The 22,496-nt window shown below is 40.7% G+C and overlaps 1 protein-coding gene across 2 annotated transcripts in view; it reads left to right on the forward strand.

Moving 5' to 3' along the window:
• Positions 1–22,496, forward strand: part of USH2A (usherin) — an 816,496-nt gene that overhangs the window by 771,787 nt on the left and 22,213 nt on the right. Inside the window, exons 70-71 of one of the 2 annotated variants that reach the window (XM_036853226.1) lie at positions 17,301–17,522; positions 19,161–19,263. In XM_036853226.1, coding sequence (XP_036709121.1) covers positions 17,301–17,522; positions 19,161–19,250 — 312 coding nt within the window. In that variant the 3' untranslated portion in view covers positions 19,251–19,263. Of the gene's footprint in view, positions 1–17,300; positions 17,523–19,160; positions 20,178–22,496 lie in introns of those variants that run through there. The other variant, XM_036853215.1, reaches the window with a different exon arrangement.

Raw genomic sequence — 22,496 nt, forward strand, 5'->3', positions numbered from 1 at the left:
TATTACCATTTTCTTAATTGTTTTGCTTTTATTATTGTAGGTCTTTTCCTTCTCTTCTGTTTCCTGCCTAGAGAAGTTCCTTTAGCATTTGTTGTAAATCTGGTTTGGTGGTGCTGAATTCTCTTAGCTTTTGCTTGTCTGTAAAGCTTTTAATTTCTCCACCAAATCTGAATGAGATCCCTGCTGGGTAGAGTAATCTTGGTTGTAGGTTTTTCATCACTTTAAATATGTCCTTCCACTCCCTTCTGGCTTGCAGAGTTTTGTTGTTCATCTCTGTTTGTTTGCTCTTTACTTCTTCTAGGTCCTTGTTAAACGTTTCTTGTATTTTCTCCATTCTATTTCCAAGATTTTCGATCATCTTTACTATCATTATTCTGAATTCTTTTTCAGGTAGACTGCCTATTTCCTCTTCATTTGTTAGGTCTGGTGGGTTTTTGCCTTGCTCCTTCATCTGCTGTGTGTTTCTCTGTCTTCTCATTTTGCTTAACTTACTGTGTTTGGGGTCTCCTTTTCACAGGCTGCGGTTTCGTAGTTTCCGTTTTTTTCAGTGTCTGTCCCCAGTGGTTAAGGTTGGTTCAGTGGGTTGTATAGGCTTCCTGGTGGAGGGGACTAGTGCCTGTGTTGTGGTGGATGAGGCTGGCTCTTGTCTTTCTGGTGGGCAGGTCCACGTCTGGTGGTGTGTTTTGGGGTGTCTGTGGCCTTATTATGATTTTAGGCACCCTCTGTGCTAATGGACGGTGTTGTGTTCCTGTCTTGCTAGTTGTTTGGCATAGGGTGTCCAGCACTGTAGCTTGCTGGTCGTTGAGTGGAGCTGGGTCTTGGCTTTGAGATGGAGATCTCTGGGAGCTTTTCACCATTTGATATTACGTGGAGCTGGGAGGTCTCTTGTGGACCAGTGTTCTGAAGTTGGCTCTCCCACCTCAGAGGCACAGCCCTGATGCCTGGCTGGAGTACCAAGAGCCTGTCATCCACACGGCTCAGAATAAAAGGGAGCAAGAAAAGAAAGAAAGAACGAAGAAGATAAAATAAAGTAAAATAAAATAAAGTTATTAAAATAGAAAATAAATAATTATTAAGAAAAAAAATAAATGGACAGACAGAACCCTAGGACAAATGGTAAAAGCAAAGCTATACAGACAAAATCAAACACAGAAGCATACACATACACACTCACAAAAAGAGAAAAAGGGAAAAAAATGTATATATATTGTTGCTCCCAAAGTCCACCTCTTCAGTTTGGGTTGATTCGTTGTCTATTCAGGTGTCCCACAGATGCAGGGTACATCAAGTTGATTGTGGAGATTTAATCCTCTGCTCCTGAGGCTGCTGGGAGAAATTTCCCTTTCTCTTCTTTGTTTGCACAGCTCCCGGGGTTCAGCTTTGGATTTGGACCCGCCTCTGCATGTAGGTCGCCTGAGGGCATCTGCTCTTCGCTCAGAAAGGACGGGGTTAAAGGAGCAGCTGATTTGGGGTCTCTGGTCACTCAGGCAGGGGGGAGGGAGGGGTACAGATGTGGGGCGAGCCTGTGGTAGCAGAGGCCGGCGTGACGTTGCACCAGCCTGAGGTGTGCCATGCGTTCTCCCAGGAAGTTGTCCCTGGATACCAGGACCCTGGCAGTGATGGGCTGCACAGGCTCCCAGGAGGGGAGGTGTGGATAGTGACCTGTGCTCGCACACAGGCTTCTTGGTGGCGGTAGCAGCAGCCTTAGCGTCTCATGCCCATCTCTGGGGTCCGTGCTGATAGCCACGTCTCACGCCCGTCTCTGGAACTCCTTTAAGCAGCGCTCTTAATCCCCTCTCCTCGTGCACCAGGAAACAAAGAGGCAAGAAAAAGTCTCTTGCCTCTTCGGCAGCTCCAGAGTTTTTCCCGGACTCCCTCCCGGGTAGCTGTGGCGCACTAACCCCCTTCAGGCCGTGTTCACGCAGCCAACCCCAGTCCTCTCCCTGCGATCCGACCAAAGCCTGAGCCTCAGCTCCCAGCCTCCACCCGTCCCGGCAGGTGAGCAGAGAAGCTTCTTGGGCTGGTGAGTGCTGATCAGCACCAATCCTCTGTTCGGGAATCTCTCCGCTTTGCCCTCCACACCCCTGTTGCTGCACTCTCCTCCATGGCTCTGAAGCTCCCCCACTCCGCCACCCACAGTCTCTGCCCGCGAAGGGGCTTCTAGTGTGTGGAAACCTTTCCTCCTTCACAGCTTCCTCCCACTCGTGCAGATCCTATCCCTATTCTTTGTCTCTGTTTTTTCTTTTTTCTTTTACCCTAGCCAGGTACATGGGGAGTTTCTTGCCTTTTGGGAGGTCTGAGTTCTTCTGCCAACGTTCAGTATGTGTTATGTAGGAGTTGTTCCACATGTTGATGTATTTCTGTTGTATCTGTGGGGAGGAAGTTGATTTCCCCGTCTTACTCTTCCGCCATCTTGAACTCCTCCCCGCTGTTTTGGGTCTTCTTTGCTGCGAGTGGGCTATCTCTAGTTGTGGTGAGCAGGGACTACTCTTCGTTGCAGTGCGTTGGATTCTTATTTCGGTGGCTTCTCTTGTTGTAGAGCATGGTCTCTAGGCGTGCGGGCTTCAGGAGTTGTGGCACGTGGGCTCAGTAGTTGTGGCTTGTGGGCTGTAGAGTGCAGGCTCGGTAGTTGTGGCACACGGACTTAGTTGCTCCATGGCATGTGGGATCTTCCCGGACCAGGGCTCGAACCCGTGTCCCCTGCATTGGCAGGCAGATGCTTAACCACTGCGGCACCAGGGAAGTCCCTTAAACTGTCCTCATTTCTTTTCATTCTTTTTTTCTTTATTCTGTTCTACAGCAGTGATTTCCACTATTCTGACTTTGAGCTCACGTATCCAATCTTCTGCCTCATTCATTCTGCTATTGATTCTTCCTAGTGTATTTTTCATTTCAGTTATTGTATGTTCAACTTTGTTTGTTCTTTAGATCTTCTTGTTCTTTGTTAAACATTTCTTGTAACTTCTCAGTCTGTTCCTCCATTTTTTTCTGAGATCTTGGAACATCTTTACTCTCATTACTCTGAAGTCTTTTTTCGGATAGATTGACTAGCTCCGCTTCACTTAGTTGTTCTTCTGGGGTTTTATTTTGTTCCTTCGTCTGGAACATATTCCTCTGCCATCCTATATTGTCTAACTTTCTGTGTTTGTGGTCCCACAAGCTGCAGGATTGTAGTTTCTCTTGCTTCTGGTGTCTGTCCCCTGGTGAGTGAGGCTGGTCTAAGAGGCTTGTGCAGGCTTCCTGGTGGGAGAGACTGGTGCCTGCCTACCGGTGGTTGGAGCTGGGTCTTGTCCCTCTGTTTGGCAGGGCCATATCAACAGGTGTGTTTAGAGGTGGCTGTGGACTGAGGGAGAGTTTAAACCGCCTGTCTGCTGATGGGTGAGGCTATGTTCCTGCCCTGTTGGTTGTTTGGCCTGAGGCGACCCAGCACTGGAGCATGCAGGCTGTTGGGTGTGGCCAGTTCTTGGCGTGAAAATGGAGGCCTGCAGACAGCTCATACGAATAAGTGCTCCCCAGTACCTTGACACCAGTGTCCTTGTCCCTGCAGTGAGACACAGTTGCCCCGCTACCTCTCCAGGAGACCCTCCCAGACCAGCAGGTAGGTCTGACCCAGGCTTCTGTGAAGTCACTGCTTTTTCCCGGGGTCCCAAGGTGCACAAGACCTTGTGTGTGTCCTCCAAGAGCGGAGTTTATGGTTCCTCCAGTCCTATGGAGTTCCTGCAATCAAGTCCCACTGGCCTTCAAAACCAAGTGCTCTGGGGGCTGCTCCTCCTGATGCCAAACCCCCAGACTGGGCAGCATGACATAGGCTCAGAACTCTCACTCCTGTGGGAGACCCTCTGTGATATAATTATTTTCCAGTTTGTGTGTCGCCCACCTGGCAGGTATGGGATTTGATTGTATCGTGAATGCACCCCTCCTACCATCTCACTGTGTCTTCTTCTTTGTCTTTGTACATAGAATATCTTTTTTGTTAGGTTCCGGTCTTTTCTGTCGATGGTTGTTCAGCAGTTAGTTGTGATTTTGGTGTTTTCTTGAGAAGAAGTGAACTCAGGTCCTTCTACTCTGCCATCTTGTCCTCCACCCAGGCATCTATTTCATTCTTTTCTATGGCTTAGTAATATTGCATTGTATAAATACACCACATCTCCCTTATCCATACATCTGTCAATCTGTCGGTGGATGTTTAGGTTGTTTCCATGTCTTGGTTATTGTGAATATAGTGCTGCTATGAACACAGGGGTGCATGTATCTTTTTCAATTATAGTTTTGTCTGGATATATGTCCAGGAGTGAGATTACAGGATCATGTAGCAACTCTATTTTTAGTTTTTTGAGGAACCTCCATACTGTTTTCCGTAGTGGCAGCACCAATTGACATTCCCACCAACAGTGTAGGAGGGTTCCCTTTTCTCCACAACCCCCTCCAGCATTTGTTATTTGTAGATTTTTTAATGATGCCCATTCTGATTGGTGTGAGGCGGTACCTCATTGTAGTTTTGATTTGCATTTCTCTAATAATTAGCGATGATGAGCATCTTTTCATGTGCCTATTGACCATCTGTATGTCTTCTTTGGAGAAATGTATATTTAGGTATTTTGCCCATTTTTTAATTGTGTTGTTTGTTTGTTTTTGTTGTTATTGGGTTGTATGAGCTGTTTGTATATTTTGAAAATTAAGCCCTTTATTGGTCACATCATTTGCAAATATTTTCTCACAGTCTGTAGGTTGTCTTTTCATTTGGTTTATGGTTTCCTTTGCTGTCAAAAGCTGATAAGTTTGATTACGTCCCATTTGTTTATTTTGTTTTTATTTTTATTGCCTTGGGAGACTGACCTACGAAAATGGTATGATTTATGTCAGAGACTGTTTTGCCTATGTTCTTTTCTAAGAGTTTTATGATGTCATGTCTTATATTCGTCTTTAAGCCATTTTGAGTTTATTTTTGTGCATGGTGTGAAGGTATGTTCTAACTTCATTGATTTGCATGTGGCTGTCCAACTTTCCCAACACCACTTACTGAAGAGACTTTCTTTTCCCCATTGTATGTTCTTTCCTCCTTTGTTGATGATTAATTGTCCATAGGTGTGTGAGTTTATTTTGGAGCTCTTCTATTCCATTGATCCATGTGTGTTTTTTCTGCCAATGCCACACTGTTTTGATAACTGTAGATTTGTAATATTGTCTGAAGTCTTGGAGGGTTATGCCTCCTGCTTTGTTCTTTTTCCTGAGAATTGCTTTGGCAATTCTGGGTCTTTTTAGGTTCCATATAAATTTTAGTGTTATTTGTTCTAGTTCTGTGAAAAATGTCATGGATAATTTGATAGGGGTCACGTTAAATCTATAGATTGCTTTGGATAGTATGGCCATTTTAACAATATTAATTCTTCCAATCCAAGAGCATGGGATATCTTTCCATTTCTTTTTATCATCTTCAGTTTCCTTTACTGACGTTTTGTAGTTCTCAGCATATAAGTATGTCACCTTCTTGGTGAGTTTTATTCCTAAGTATTTTACTTTATTTTATTTTTTGATGCAACTTTAAAGGGTATTGTTGTCTACATTCCCTTTCTGATATTTCATTGTTAGTATAAAGAAATGCAACCGATTTCTGTATGTTAATCTTCTATCCTGCTACTTTGCTGAATTTATCAGTTCTAGTAGTTTTTGTGTGGAGTCTTTAGGGTTTTCTCTATGTAGTATCATGTCATCTGCATATAATGACAATTTTACCTCTTCCCTACCAATTTGAACACATTTTATTTCTTTTTCTTGTCTAATTGTTGTGGCTAGGACTTCCAATACTATGTTGAATAGAAGTGTTGACCATGGGCATCCTTGTCTTGTTCCAGATTTTAGCAGGAACGCTTTCAGCTTTTCACCATTGAGTATTATATTGGCTATGGGTTTGTCATAAATAGCTTTTATTATGTTGAGATATGTTCCCTCTCTATCCACCTTGTAAGGGTGTTTATCATGAATCGATGTTGAATTTTATCAAATGCTTTTTCTGCATCTACTGAGATGATCATGTGGTGTTTGTCTTTTTTTTTTTGATGTGGTGCATTACACTGATTGATTTACGTATGTCAAACCATCATTGTGACCCTGGGATGAATCCAAGTTGGTTGTGGTGTATGATCTTTTTTATGTATTGTTTGATTTGGTTTGCTAATATTTTGCTGAGAATTTTTGCATCTATATTCATCAAAGATATTGGCCTGTAATTTTCTTTTTTGCTGGTGTCTTTATCTCGTTTTGGTATCAGGGTGATGGTGACTTCATGGAATGTCTTTGGGAGTGTTCCCTCCTCTTCAGTCTTTTGGAAGAGTTTGAGAAGGATTGGTGTAAGTTTTTTGTACGTTTGGTAGAATTTGCCTGTGAAGCCATCTGGTCCTGGACTTTTGTTTGTAGGGAGTATTTTTATTACAAATTCTATTTCATTTCTAGTGACTGATCTTTTCAAGTTATCTATTTCTTCTTCATTCATTTTTGGTGGACTGTATGTTTCTAGAAACTTGTCCATTTCTACTTGGTTGCCGAATTTGCTGGCATATAATTGTTCATAGTATTCTCTTATGGTTTTTGTATCTCTGCAGTATCAGTTGTGCTTTCTCCTCTTTCCTTTCTTATTTTATTTGAGTCTTCTCTCTTTTCTTCTTGGTGAGCCTAGCCAGAGGTTTGTCAATTATGTTTACCCTTTCAAAGAACCAGCTCTTGGTTTTATTGATTTTTTCTATTGTTTTTTTTTTTAAATCTCTATTTTGTTTATTTCCTCACTGATCTTTATTATTTCCTTCTTTCTGCTGACTTTAGGTTTTGTTTAGTCTTTTTTTTTTCCTAATTCTTTTAGGTGGTGGGTTAGGTTTTTTTCAACTTTTCTTGTTTCATGAAGAAGGCCTGTATCACTATGAACTTCTCTCTAAGAACTTCTTTTGATGAATCCCATAGATTTTGCATGGTTGTGTTTTCATTGTCGTTTGCCTCAAGGTATTTTTTAATTTTTTCTTTGTTTTCATCGTTGGCCCATTGGCTTTTTAATAGCATGTTGTTTAGTCTTCATGTAATTGTTTATCTTTTTTCCTCATTTCTTTTTCTGTGGTTGATTTCTAGTTTCATGCCACTGTGGTCAGAAAAAATGCTTGAAATAATTTCTATACTCTTAAATTTGTTGACTGTTTTGTGCCCTTGTATGTGGTCAATCCTAGGCAATGTTCCATGTGCACTTGAAAAGAATGTATTCTGCTTTTTTTAGATGTAATATCCTGAAAATATCAATTAAGTCTAACTGTTCTATTGTATCATTTCAGAGCTCTGTTGCCGTATTGATTTTCTGTCTAAAAAATCTTTCCATTGATGTGAGTGGGGTGTTAAAGTCTCCTACTATTATTGTATTCCCATCAGTTTCTCTCTTTATGTCTGTTAGTATTTGTTTTATGTATTTGGGTCCTCCTATACTGGGTGCATATATGTTGACAAGTGTAATATCCTCTTCTTGTATTGATCCGTTTACCATTATATACTGTCCTTCTTTATCTTTCTTTTTAGACTTTGTTTTAATGTCTATTTTGTCTGATATGAGTATTGCGACCCCCACTTTCTTGTCATTTCTGTTTGTGTGGAATATCTTTTTGCATCCCCTCACTTTCCACCTATGTGTGTCCTTTGCCCAAAAGTGGGTCTCTTGTAGGCAGCATATTGTAGGCTCTTGTTTTTTATCCAATCTGCCACTCTATGTCTTTTGATTGGAGCATTCTGTCCATTGACATTTGAGATAATTATTGATATTTTATTGTCATTTTGAACCTTGTTTTCCCATTGATATTGTATTTCTTCTTTGTCTCTTTCTTTTTCTTTTGTTTTTCCTTTTGTGGTTTGATGATTTTCTTTCGTATTTTTCTTGTGTTCTCTTCTTTTTGGTTTTTGTGAATTTATTGTATGTTTTTGATTTCTGGTTACCTTATTTTTCAAGTATATTAGCCCCTTCCTATATCTACTGGTTTTAGACTGGTAGTCATACAGTCTCAAACACATTCTGGAAAAAAAATCTACATTTTCTTACTCTTCTTTCCCACATTTTATGATTTTGATGCCTTCTTTTACAACTTCATCTTCATCCTTTTTTCATCCTTTTGGTTATCATTGCTTTCACAGAAATTTTTTCTTTTAATATGTGTACTGGCTTATTTAAGTGATTTAGTTTCAAACTGCGATTTTCTGTTTCCTATAGATTCTTGTTTCTTTTCTATTTAGAGAAGACGTTTTGATATTTCCTTTAGGATAGGCTTAGTATTGCTGTTTTTTTTAGTTTTTGCTTGTTTGAGAAATTCTTTTTTTTTTTTTTTTTAATGTCTGAAACATTTATATTAACATATTTCCATACATATTTCCATACAAATACAAATATAAGATTTTTAGAAATTTCATGTAATGTCTGAAACATTTATATTAACATATTTCCATACATATTTCCATACAAATACAAATATAAGATTTTTAGAAATTTCATGTAATGTCTGAAACATTTTTATTAACATATTTCCATACAAGTAACCCAATGAAAGTTTAGTATTAGTTGTTTTGTTTGTTTTTTTATACTGCAGGATCTTATTAGGCATCAATTTTATACACATCAGTGTATACATGTCAATCCCAATCGCCCAATTCAGCACACCACCATCCCAACCTCACCGCAGTTTTCCCCCCTTGGTGTCCATATGTCCATTCTCTACATCTGTGTCTCAACTTCTGCCCTGCAAACTGGCTCATCTGTACCATTTTTCTAGGTTCCACATACATGCATTAATATATGATATTTGTTTTTCTCTTTCTGACATACTTCACTCTGTATGACACTCTCTAGATCCATCCACGTCTCAACAAATGACTCAATTTCGTTCCTTTTTATGGCTGAGTAATATTCCATTGTATATATGTACCACAACTTCTTTATCCAGTCGTCTGTTGATGGGCATTTAGGTTGCTTCCATGACCTGGCTATTGTAAATAGTGCTTCAATGAACATTCAGGTGCATGTGTCTTTTTGAATTACGGTTTTCTCTGGGTATATGCCCAGTAGTGGGATTGCTGGGTCATATGGTAATTCTATTTTTAGTTTTTTAAGGAACCTCCATATTGTTCTCCATAGTGGCTGTATCAATTTACATTCCCACCAACAGTGCAAGAGGGTTCCCTTTTCTCCACACCCTCTCCAGCATTTGTTGTTTGTAGATTTTCTGATGATGCCCATTCTAACAGGAGTGAGGTGATACCTCGTTGTAGTTTTGATTTGCATTTCTCTAATAATTAGTGATGTTTGCCACAGACCGGCTGCAGAAAGCTAGAAGTTCCTGGTGGTGAGGGGTAAGGAACTGAAAAGCACCAGTATGGGGTCAGAAGGGCCAAGACAACTGATGGTTGCAAGGCAAGTTTATTCAAAGAGCATGAATGTATATATAGGTTCAGCACAGAACGAACACTAGGCAACAAATCAGTAAACCTTGTATTTCCACATAATTCTGTCGCCACTATCTATGCGCCACTATCTATGCGCCATTATCTATGCGCCACTATCTATGCGCCACTATCTATGCGTCAGCATGCCTTATGGGTCATTCTTTGGAGATACAGAATTCCCCCTCAGGGCAGCACGTCCTTCTTCTGGAGAACAACCAGGGGCTCTTAGATCCAGAGCAGGCACCTGGAACGAAACTGGCCGCAAGCCATTTTCCTTTTTTACGCTCAATACCGCAGCGTCAGGAGTGCATACCAAGAAAGAGACAAGCAGTTCTCCGGAAAGCAGAAAGCTGAATAAGCTTACAGCTTGGGGGCCACCACAGATGTTGAGCATCTTTTCATGTGCTTCGTGGCCGTCTGTATGTCTTCTTTGGAGAAATGTCTATTTAGGTCTTCTGCCCATTTTTGGATTGGGGTGTTTGTTTCTTTGATATTGAGCTGAATGAGCTGTTTATATATTTTGGAGATTAATCCTTTGTCCGTTGATTCATTTGCAAATATTTTCTCCCATTCTGAGGGTTGTCTTTTCGTCTTGTTTATGGTTTCCTTTGCTGTGCAAAAGCTTTGAAGTTTCATTAGGTCCCACTTGTTTATTTTTGTTTTTATTTCCATTACTCTAGGAGGTGGATCAAAAAAGATCTTGCTGTGATTTATGTCAAAGAGTGTTCTTCCTATGTTTTCCTCTAAGAGTTTTATAGTGTCCAGTCTTATATTTAGGTCTCTAATCCATTTTGAGTTTATTTTTGTGTATGGTGTTAGGGAGTATTCTAATTTCATTCTTTTACATGTAGCTGTCCAGTTTTCCCAGCACCACTTATTGAAGAGACTGTCTTTTCTCCATTGTATATCTTTGCCTCCTTTGTCATAGATTAGTTGACCATAGGTGCGTGGGTTAATCTCTGGGCTTTCTATCTTGTTCCATTGATCTATGTTTCTGTTTTTGTGCCAGTACCATACTGTCTTGATTACTGTAGCTTTGTAGTATAGTCTGAAGTCAGGGAGTCTGATTCCTCCAGCTCCGTTTTTTTGCCTCAAGACTGCTTTGGCTATTCGGGGTCTTTTGTGTCTCCATACAAATTTTAAGATGATTTGTTCTAGCTCCGTAAAAAATGCCATTGGTAATTTGATAGGGATTGCATTGAATCTGTAGATTGCTTTGGGTAGTATAGTCATTTTCACAATGTTGATTCTTCCAATCCAAGAACATGGTATATCTCTCCATCTGTTGGTATCATCTTTAATTTCTTTCATCAGTGTCTTATAGTTTTCTGCATACAGGTCTTTTGTCTCCCTAGGTAGGTTTATTCCTAGGTATTTTATTCTTTTTGTTGCAATGGTAAATGGGAGTGTTTCCATAATTTCTCTTTCAGATTTTTCATCATTAGTGTATAGGAATGCAAGAGATTTCTGTGCATTAATTTTGTATCCTGAAACTTTACCATATTCATTAATTAGCTCTAGCAGTTTTCTGGTGGCAGTTTTACGATTCTCTATGTATAGTATCATGTCATCTGCAAACAGTGACAGTTTTACTTCTTCTTTTCCAATTTGTATTCCTTTTATTTCTTTTTCTTCTCTGATTGCCGTGGCTAGGACTTCCAGAACTATGTTGAATAATAGTGGTGAGAGTGGACATCCTTGTCTCGTTCCTGATCTTAGAGGAAATGCTTTCAGTTTTTCACCATTGAGAATGATGTTTGCTGTGGGTTTGTCATATATGGCCTTTATTATGTTGAGGTAGGTTCCCTCTATGCCCACTTTCTGGAGAGTTTTTATCATAAATGGGTGTTGAATTTTGTCAAAAGCTTTTTCTGCATCTATTGTGATGATCATATGGTTTTTCTTCTTCAATTTGTTAATATGGTGTATCACATTGATTGATTTGCGTATATTGAAGAATCCTTGCATCCCTGTGATAAATCCCACTTGATCGTGGTGTATGATCCTTTTAATGTGTTGCTGGATTCTGTTTGCTAGTATTTTGTTGAGGATTTTTGCATCTATATTCATCAGTGATACTGGTCTGTAATTTTCTTTTTTTGTAGTGTCTTTGTCTGGTTTTGGTATCAGGGTGATGGTGGCCTCATAGAATGAGTTTGGGAGTGTTCCTTCCTCTGCAATTTTTTGGAAGAGTTTGAGAAGGATGGGTGTTAGCTCATGTGAAGCCATCTGGTCCTGGACTTTTGTTTGTTGGAAGATTTTTAATCACAGTTTCAATTTCATTACTTGTGATTGGTCTGTTCATATTTTCTGTTTCTTCCTGATTCAGTCTTGGAAGGTTATACCTTTCTAAGAATTTGTCCATTTCTTCCAGGTTGTCCATTTTATTGGCATAAAGTTGCTTGTAGTAGTCTCTTAGGATGCTTTGTATTTCTGCGGTGTCTCTTGTAACTTCTCCTTTTTCATTTCTGATTTTATTGATTTGAGTCCTCTCCCTCTTTTTCTTGATGAGTCTGGCTAATGGCTTATCAATTTTGTTTATCTTCTCAAAGAACCAACTTTTAGCTTTATTGATCTTTGCTATTGTTTTCTTTATTTCTATTTCATTTATTTCTGCTCTGATCTTTATGATTTCTTTCCTTCTGCTAACTTTGGGTTTTGTTTGTTCTTCTTTCTCTAGTTTCTTTAGGTGTAAGGTTAGATTGTTTACTTGAGATTTTTCTTGTTTCTTTAGGTAGGCTTGTATAGCTATAAACTTCCCTCTTAGAACCACTTTTGCTGCATCCCATAGGTTTTGGGTCGTCGTGTTTTCATTGTCATTTGTCTCTAGGTATTTTTTGATTTCCTCTTTGATTTCTTCAGTGATCTCTTGGTTATTTAGTAACGTATTGTTTAGCCTCCATGTGTTTGTCTTTTTTACGTTTTTTTCCCTGTAATTCATTTCTAATCTCATAGCGTTGTGGTCAGAAAAGATGCTTGATATGATTTCAATTTTCTTAAATTTACTGAGGCTTGATTTGTGACCCAAGATGTGATCTATCCTGGAGAATGTTCCATGCGCACTTGAGAAGAACGTGTAATCTGCTGTTTTTGGATGGAATGTCCTATATATATCAATTAAATCTATCTGGTCTATTGTGTCATTTAAAGCTTCTGTTTCCTTATTTATTTTCATTTTGGATGATCTGTCCATTGGTGTAAGTGAAGTGTTAAAGTCCCCCACTATTGTTGTGTTACTGTCGATTTCCTCTTTTATAGCTGTTAGCAGTTGCCTTATGTATTGAGGTGCTCCTATGTTGGGTGCATATATATTTATAATTGTTATATCTTCTTCTTGGATTGATCCCTTGATCATTATGTAGTGTCCTTCCTTGTCTCTTGTAACATTCTTTATTTTAAAGTCTATTTTATCTGATATGAGTATAGCTACTCCAGCTTTCTTTTGATTTCCATTTGCATGGAATATCTTTTTCCATCCCCTCACTTTCAGTCTGTATGTGTCCCTAGGTCTAAAGTGGGTCTCTTGTAGACAACATATATATGGGTCTTGTGTTTGTATCCATTCAGCCAGTCTATGTCTTTTGGTTGGGGCATTTAATCCATTCACGTTTAAGGTAATTATCGATATGTATGTTCCTATGACCATTTTCTTAATTGTTTTGGGTTTGTTTTTGTAGGTCCTTTTCTTCTCTTGTGTTTCCCACTTAGAGAAGTTCCTTTAGCATTTGTTGTAGAGCTGGTTTGGTGGTGCTGAATTCTCTTAGCTTTTGCTTGTCTGCAAAGCTTTTGATTTCTCCATCAAATCTAAATGAGATCCTTGCCGGGTAGAGTAATCTTGGTTGTAGGTTCTTCCCTTTCATCACTTTAAGTATATCATGCCACTCCCTTCTGGCTTGCAGAGTTTCTGCTGAGAAATCAGCTGTTAACCTTATGGGAGTTCCCTTGTATGTTATTTGTCGTTTTTCCCTTGCTGCTTTCAATAATTTTTCTTTGTCTTTAATTTTTGCCACTTTGATTACTATGTGTCTCGGCGTGTTTCTCCTTGGGTTTATTCTGTATGGGACTCTCTGCGCTTCCTGGACTTGGGTGGCTATTTCCTTTCCCATGTTAGGGAAGTTTTCGACTATAATCTCTTCAAATATTTTCTCTGGTCCTTTCTCTCTCTCTTCTCCTTCTGGGACCCCTATAATGCGAATGTTGTTGCGTTTAATGTTGTCCCAGAGGTCTCTTAGGCTGTCTTCATTTCTTTTCATTCTTTTTTCTTTAGTCTGTTCCGCAGCAGTGAATTCCACCATTCTGTCTTCCAGGTCACTTATCCGTTCTTCTGCCTCAGTTATTCTGCTATTGATTCCTTCTAGTGTAGTTTTCATTTCAGTTATTGTATTGGTCATCTCTGTTTGTTTGTTCTTTAATTCTTCTAGGTCTTTATTAATCATTTCTTGCATCTTCTCAATCTTTGCCTCCATTCTTATTCCGAGGTCCTGGATCATCTTCACTATCATTATTCTGAATTCTTTTTCTGGAAGGTTGCCTATCTCCACTTCATTTAGTTGTTTTTCTGGGTTTTTTTCTTGTTCCTTCATCTGGTACATAGCCCTCTGCCTTTTCATCTTCTCTATCTTTCTGTAACTGTGGTTTTTGGTCCACAGGCTGCAGGATTGTAGTTTTTCTTGCTTCTGTTGTCTGCCCTCTGGTGGTTGAGGCTATCTAAGAGGCTTGATGGGAGGCTCTGGTGGTGGGTAGAGCTGACTGTTGATGTGGCAGTCAGAGCTCAGTAAAACCTTAATCCACTTGACTGTTGATGGGTGGGGCTGGGTTCCCTCCCTGTTGCTGTGGCGGTCAGAGCTCAGTAAAACCTTAATCCACTTGACTGTTGATGGGTGGGGCTGGGTTCCCTCCCTGTTGGTTGTTTTGCCTGAGGCAATCCAACACTGGAGCCTACCCGTGCTCTTTGGTGGGGTTAATGGCAGACTCTGGGAGGGCTCACGCCAAGGAGGACTTCCCAGAACCTCTGCTGCCAGTGTCCTTATCCCCACGGTGAAACAGAGCCACCACTCGCCTCTGCAGGGGACCCCCCAACACCAGCAGGTAGGTCTGGTTCAGTCTCCCCCAGGGTCACTGCTCCTTCCCCTGGGTCCCGATGCACACATTACTTTGTGTGTGCCCTCCAAGAGTGGGGTCTCTGTTTCCCCCAGTCCTGTCAAAGTCCTGCAATCAATTCCCACTAGGCTTCAAAGTCTGATTCTCTAGGAATTCCTCCTCCCGTAGACGGACCCCCAGGTTGGGAATCCTGACGTTGGGCTCAGAACCTTCACTCCAGTGGGTGGACTTCTGTGGTATAAGTGTTCGCCAGTCTGTGAGCCACCCACCCAGCAGTTATGGGATTTGATTTTACTCTGATTGCGCCCCTCCTACCGTCTCACTGTGGCTTCTCCTCTGTACTTGGACGTGGGGTATCCTCCTTGGTGAAGTCCAGGGTCTTCCTGTCAATGATTGTCCAGCAGCCAGTTGTGATTCTGGTGCTCTCGCAAGAGGGAGTGAGAGCACGTCCTTCTACTCCGCCATTTTGGTTAATCCCTCCTCTGCCTTTCCTTGTTTGAGAAATTATTTATCTCTACTTCTATTCCAAATGATAAGCTTGCAGGCTACAGTATCCTAGGTTACATATTTTTCCCTTTCAGGACTTTGAATATATCTTGCCACTCCCTCCTGGTCTGCAACATTTCTGTAGAGAAAGCAGCTGATAGCCTTATGGAGGTTTGCTTGTAATTAACTCTTTGTTTTTCTCTTGCTGCCTTTAGATATTTAGCAGGCCTCCTCTTTGCTCTGTGGTTGTCACTGCCCTGTCAGGGGCAGAGTCTGCTCCTGAGTTGTTGGAGTAGAAGCCCTCAGAACGGTTTCTGAGCTGCAGTGTGAGGTAGACGGGAGTGGAGTGTTCCTGCTGGAAGAGGGGCCACTGAATCTTCCTTTGCCGGAGCTGTCTACCAGGGAGTGCGTTCTGTGGTGTCACCTGTGCAGGCTCACAAAGTACACTGTGGTTGGCACTGCCCTCGGCACCACCTCCACTGTGGGAATTCAAGCAGTTGGCCCTGGTGTCCCTCAGGCACTGTTTTCACAAAGCCACCATTTTCACAAACCCACCAGCACAGATCCTTAGGTGCCGATCCACTGAAATTGGGTACCAGGACTGCAGTAGTCACACATCTGGACCTGCCATGGGAGCTATGGAAGCATCCCAGACCCCAGCCCCGCCTCCACGTGCATGTGACTGCAAAGCCCACAGCTGCTGAGGCCGGACTTGTCTGAGCCATGGGAACACCCACTGTCCTGCGCCCAGAGCTCGTAGAGGCAGCAGGGAGAAAGAGGCTGTATGGCAGGCTTCACCCCTCCCTTCACACGCCCTTTAGCAATGGCACTTTGCCTCTATAGCAGGCCCAGGCTTCTTCTGCGTACACCCCAGTTGTGGCCCATACCACACTCCAGCCCCTTCAGTCTGTCTCCATGCCGCCAACCCCAGTCCTCTCCCCCGGGCTGTCCTCTGAAGCCTGAGTTTCAGCACCCAGCCTCTGCACACACCAGTAGGCATGCATCTTGGGCTGGGGATTGCAACAAGGTAGCACCAATCCTCTGTGCCCATTTCTCTCTGTTCTGTCTGCCACCAACCAGTTGTTGCACTCTCTTCCGAGCCTCTGAAGCTCCCTTTCTGTCCCAGCTGATCTCCGCGCCAGTGAAGGTGCTTCCCAGGATGTAGGAACGTTTCCTCTTTCACAGCTCCCTCCCAGGGGCGCAGGTCCATCCTGATTTCTTTTTTTTTCTTTTGCCCTATGCAGTTATGTGGAGCTCTTTCTTGCACTTATGGGTGTCTGATATCTATTGCCCTAGTTCAGTAAGGTATTACATGAGAATTATTCTACATGTAGATGTATTTTTGATGTATTTTTGGAGGAGGTGAGCTCCACGTCCTTCTATTCTGCCATCTTGATTCCTCCCTCCAAAGAATTTGTTTTAAAAGATTCCAAACACTGATACCCCACTTTTGTTTTCAGTTTGACTCCGTGGCTGATGTATCTGATGTGTCAAGCAATGTTACCCTAAAAAGTTACACCATGCACTTTGAGGTACCTCTGTGTGCTGCATGAATGCATGATCTTTGCATGGTGTGTTGATGGCACGGTGAAAAGCAGAACACTTCACTGATTGGTTAAATCAGCTAAATCAGAACCCTCAGATGTTTAGAGCAGCTACACTTCCTAATGGCACATTCTAGATCCTAATCATAGAGTGCCTTTGTCTTTCTGATGTCTTTGTGTGTCCTCTTTATTTTGGAGGCTGGAATCCTATAACAAGGGGAACAATGTGGAATGAGAAAAGAGGGAGGGAGGAGTCAGGTTCCCTACATAAATCCAGGAATTTTAAAGTGAAATACAGTTGTGCTCACTTAGTGACTGACCACGAGAGAACATTGCTAACTTTGCTCTGGGGAAGGGCTGTTCTCAAGAAGGAGTCTCTGTGCTGACACCCATGAAGAGACTATCTTGCTAACCCAACCCCTCACCCTCCTGCTTTGCAATGCAGCAGCCCTAGTCCACAGGGAACAATAGCCAAAGCACCAGTATTTGAGCTCTTGGGGCACTAAGAATGATGGCCATCTAACGTGACCATCAGCTTATTATCTCACCTTTACCAAGAATCCAGGGGCCACAGGACTCCAGATGAGCTAAGTTCCATAGGAGGAGATGGGGACAGCGTTCCCTTCATTGATGACATGTGACACATGATTTTCTATCCTACTTCAAGACTGTTTTCTTTAGACCTTAGTCACCAACAGTAACTTTTTTTTTCAGGGCTTAGCTGATACCAAAATCCCCCGGTCTGGGACACCTGTGAGTATTAGGAGCAACCGGAGCCTATCTGTACTGCGCGTCCCAAGTCAGAACCAAGTCAGCCAGACCTATTCCCAAGGCTCTCTCCACCGCAGTGTCAGTCAACTCATGGACATTCAAGACAAGAAGGTCTTGATTGACGACTCGCTGTGGGAAACCATCATGGGCCATGATAGCGGACTGGTGAGTCAATTTCCTCATCCAGAGCCTTTGCTAAACATTCCAGAAGTATGTTGATAAAGAGGTGGCACGGAGCTTCCTGTACCTCATTGAATGATGGCCGCACAGCACTCAGTGCATCCCTCTGACCACTTACCCAATTATTTTGCAACAACTTGTTTACCTGCTTGATGAGCAGGGTAGAAACTTTGTCTTGTTCTTCTGGCACATAATAGATGCTCAATAAATAAATTCATGCACAAGTAAAGAGACAAACAGGCTCTACTTCATTATCTTGGGCAGAACATGACTGAAAACATTGGAACTGGCCTAAAAGAGGCATAAAGTACAAGCACCTGTTTTACTAAAAGAAAAAAAAAAGAAAAGAAAAGGAAGTGTGTTTTCCTTCTGGTTTATGGTTAGAGGAGAAAAAGAGTCTCTCAATAAGATCAATGGTTTCTTTCCAAGAAACTCAGAAAATTATGATAAATAAGGGCATTACTATTTATGAACTTTGTTTTTCATAATTTCAGTCCAGGGGGTACAAAAGAGTTAACCTCATCATTATGTAATATTTATTTTGAGCCCCTAGTGGCTGAAATGAATAAAGTCCTAGAGTTTTTAGCAACCATCACACTTCATTGTGCCAACTACCTACATGTCTGAGAGAGTACCATTCCTTTGGGATAGTTGGATAATAAACAGATGGCCAACTAAGAACTTAGCGCCTCTGCTTACTCCTCTGAGCCAGAAGTCATCACCTCCATTTCTTTCAACTATCTGCTTCTGCATTTGGACTCTCACTCATCTCTCTCTCTCCCCACTTCTCACTTTTCCTTCACTGAAAAGTTGATGACTTCCATGAAACCTTTCTTAACTAATGGCAAGGAATAAAGCAAGTTTCCTGGCTCCAGTTTCTAATCACAACAAAAAATAAAATTTACAGTCCTTCTTGGTTTGCTTAGAATGATGATAAATAATAAGCATTTAAAAATCATGGGCCTGTTTGAAGTTGTTACAACTACTGAATTCCATGATTCCATTTTGGCTCTAAAGTTTCTAAATATCAGTAATAATTATATTAGGTTGAAACATAAATAATTGTTAATTGATCATATTTGACATGCAAAATGGCAGTTTCATATAGTTCAACATAATACATGGAGGGCTTAGATGAATGTGTGCCCTTACCCAAGAACACACAGCTAGTAATTTTTTCGTGGAATTGGGATCTTAGAAACATTGTCTGATTACACTGCCCCCATTCTTCACTATTATACTATATTGCCATTTTTGCTTACTTTTGACCATACTGGTAATAGGCAGTATGCAAAGCGATTCAGTGAAAGCTTTTCAAAATGCCCATACTCGGCAAATTATCTGTTCATTATAACATTATAATCAATATTACTAGCCCTATTCAATAAATATAAAATACAGTAAGAGAGTGCGACACAATGGAGCATAACAGCTTGCATTCTGGCTCTTCTGTTTAATTTTGAACTAAATCATATAAAACGTCCCTACTTTACAGATGAGGAAACTGAGGCTTGAGAGGTTAAGACATGGTACAATGTAACACTCAAATGATATATTAATACATTTTGCATAAGACTATTGCCAGCAAACATCCTAACCAGTGATGATTGGTGTCTTTTTCAGTATGTGGATGAAGAGGACCTGATGAATGCCATCAAGGGTTTCAGCTCTGTGACTAAGGAACACACCACATTCACTGACACCCACCTGTAAAGGATGGAAACCTGTAAGATATAAAGCTGGATGAGGGCTCCACACCCCATCCCCACTGGGTTATCACACATCATAAATGCTGAAAAGCCATTGCTTGTTATCCTATAATCCTTTAAAGAAATGAGGAGTGTTTTTGAAATTGTTCCTCCCTAATTAGAGGTCTAAGAAATATTATTTTTCTGGCTGTCTGAAATGTGGGGTTTCTGAAATTTTATGTCCGTATGAAAATACTTATTTTGCTCCCCTTATTTTGTGGAAGCTAAATAAGCATATAACTTTTACTTGGCTCATTTGGCAGTGACGCCATTGTTTAAATGAATAATCAGTGGCAATCTCGAGTTGGCCCACAGTTGCTACCGGTAAGTGAAGTTACTAATTTAAAAGCTAAGGATTCTTCTGAGGGGATGTCATTGCTGCTGCTTTGAGCAGCACAGCACTGCTTCTGCTTTCATTCCCCTATTTCCATGAAAGTTGACATGATCCTGTGAGGAACAGTTCTAATAATAGCTGCAAAGTCAAGTCCCAATTTCAGATCAAGCTGAAACACTTAAAAGAAAAACAAACTCTGCGCTGAGGCTACACATTTGGCTGTAGGTCCTACTTGATTACAATGTTTAGGGATAAATATTTACCAAACCACATAAACTTGTAAATCAGTGTCCGTTCTTACATTTATGAATCTTCTAAAAAACTAAGGAATAAACAGCTAATTTATAGATTTCAAGGAGAAAAATGAAGGGTTTTGATAGATATTTTACATAGTTTTGAAACTCCAATCAGTACTTTACATAAAATTGTCTCAATTCACTGAATACCCAGGAATACTGACATCTTCAACTTGGCACATTTCACATGGAAACTGTTTTATTTGCATTTTTTAACTAGCCTACGTGAAATTAAAAAAGGAAAAATTTTGTGTTCCTTCCAGCCTTGAAATTATAAAATTAACATTTATATGTAAATACAGGATTACATATATGAATATATATCATATATCTGTACTATATCCCTTCATTTCAGAGAACTACTAGAATCACTTAGAGCAGATGATATTTAACAGTACCAATTTCCATGGGTCAAAAGTTTTTGCTATTTACTTTATTTGGATTATAAAGCTATTGGTAAGTTCTACATCAAGAAGCATTTTTTTCCCCAAGTCAACAAAAATGAAATGTATTTAAGTTTGTTTTTTATGGAAAACAATGTAAGAAAACCCCTTCTTCATTCCTAAAGGTCTTAATGACTCCAGGAAGTTATTTTGAACATGTATGTCTAAAACACAACTGTCGGACATATTTTGTGAATTACATTCAGAAATAGGTGGATTTCCCCAAAGCTGAGATGGCAAAAACTTGTAAAACAAGGAATAACCTTACTTACTCTGCCTGAAAATGATGAATTACCCTAAATGTCCAACAGTCAAAGATCATGAACTTTGAGGGTACTGAGACTTTACCCAAATCTGCAGACGAGCAGCTCCCCAGAATGACCAACTCCTGGACAAGCCTTGCCAACCTTAAGTGTCAAAAGCACAGACCAGTATTAAGCAGAAGTTCTGTCCCCTTGTTAGAAATGCTACAAGCAAACGAATCTGAAATAACTGTGCACATTTGGCAGTGGATGTTCAAATTATATTTTTTCCTCGCCAAAAGTTTTATACTTTCTGAAATGGAAACAGGATTTGCTAATTTAGTTTACAGGTTTTAATTCCCACTTGTTTTTTTTTTTTTTTTAAATTTTATTTATTTATTTTTATTTTTGACGTGTTGGGTCTTCGTTTCTGTGCGAGGGCTTTCTCTAGTCGTGGCAAGCGGGGGCCACTCTTCATCGCGATGCGCGGGCCTCTCACTATCGCGGCCTCTCTTGTTGCGGAGCACAGGCTCCAGACGCGCAGGCTCAGTAGTTGTGGCTCACGGGCCCAGTTGCTCCGTGGCATGTGGGATCTTCCCAGACCAGGGCTCAAACCCGTGTCCCCTGCATTGGCAGGCAGACTCCCAACCACTGCGCCACCAGGGAAGCCCCAATTCCCACTTGTTGATTCAGTCTTAGCTTAATTTAAAGCTGGCACAGATGAGCCTTGACCAAGGCTGAGTTTCTGATGCATGAGAGCTACTTAAGGTATAGACAGAAAACTGTTCCTTCCCAGCCCTGTGCTTGCATCCTTATCCTTGGTCTACTCCTCTGCAAATGTGATTGGCTAGTCATGGGTGGATTCAGGAGAATGAGCACATCCTCACTATTGAAAAATTAACTAGACACCATTATCACATTCTAAAGCTTCAAAGGAACATAAAAAGAAAATTGCAGGGGGTTTTATCTTAAGTCTTTCTCTACTTAATCATCTATTTAGACATCTGGTTATTACATGAATTCATTTAGCTGAATCATTTACATTTTGATCCCATGGCTCAGAGTGGACAGAAGCTCGCACAGCTTCCACCCACAACCACCACCCTTGCAACACTCTGAACTCTACTTGTATTTACTTCAGAGAAGCCCAGGATGTTGTCTTGCTACTTTAAGTGGTAATGTGTGCCAAGCCCCTGTTCAACAGTTGGTCTCACCCCTGGAGATTCTGATTCAATTGGTTGGGGGTGGTGCTGAGGCATCAGTACCTTTAAAAGCTTCCAGATATTCCTAATGTTGAGTACCAGTTTTGTAAAGAACCTGGAAGAATACATGCTGTGCACAGGGACTCCAGTACTCGCCCAGTTCTCCTTTACAGAGACTACAACAGGTGGCTCTCTCTAAATCTGACTTGTGTCCCCTCACTTGAAGAGGCCACATACTCAGCTTAAATTTTAAGAACTGCTTTGTTATGCCTGATATTAACTGTTTGATAAGAGTATACACCTATGCTTTTATAAGCTCTACCAAGAATTGTACTTATAGATGATCTATTGCCATTTCTACTAAATGGAAAACCTAAATATGAATCTGTTATGGTACCTCATGCTGATCTAAAAACCATGTTGGCATCAATATAATTCAATCTGAACAACCTGTAAATAAAACATAGGCCAGGTGGAATAATTCAGTGAGAAGGAATTAATTATGTCACACATGAATAGTTTATTTCCAATGCACAAATATCATGTAAATTAATCTAAAGATGGTTTGCTTAATAAATATTTAAATGTGAGCCGTTTGATTTAATATATTTATGAAAAAATACTAACAGCTCTGAGTTGTATTTACAGTTTACACATAAATGATAAAGGTGAGCCCATTTAAGAAAAAAGGATG

The sequence above is a fragment of the Balaenoptera musculus genome, chromosome 1 (genome assembly GCF_009873245.2).
Source record: "Balaenoptera musculus isolate JJ_BM4_2016_0621 chromosome 1, mBalMus1.pri.v3, whole genome shotgun sequence".
In the NCBI taxonomy this organism is placed as follows: Eukaryota; Metazoa; Chordata; class Mammalia; order Artiodactyla; family Balaenopteridae; genus Balaenoptera; species Balaenoptera musculus.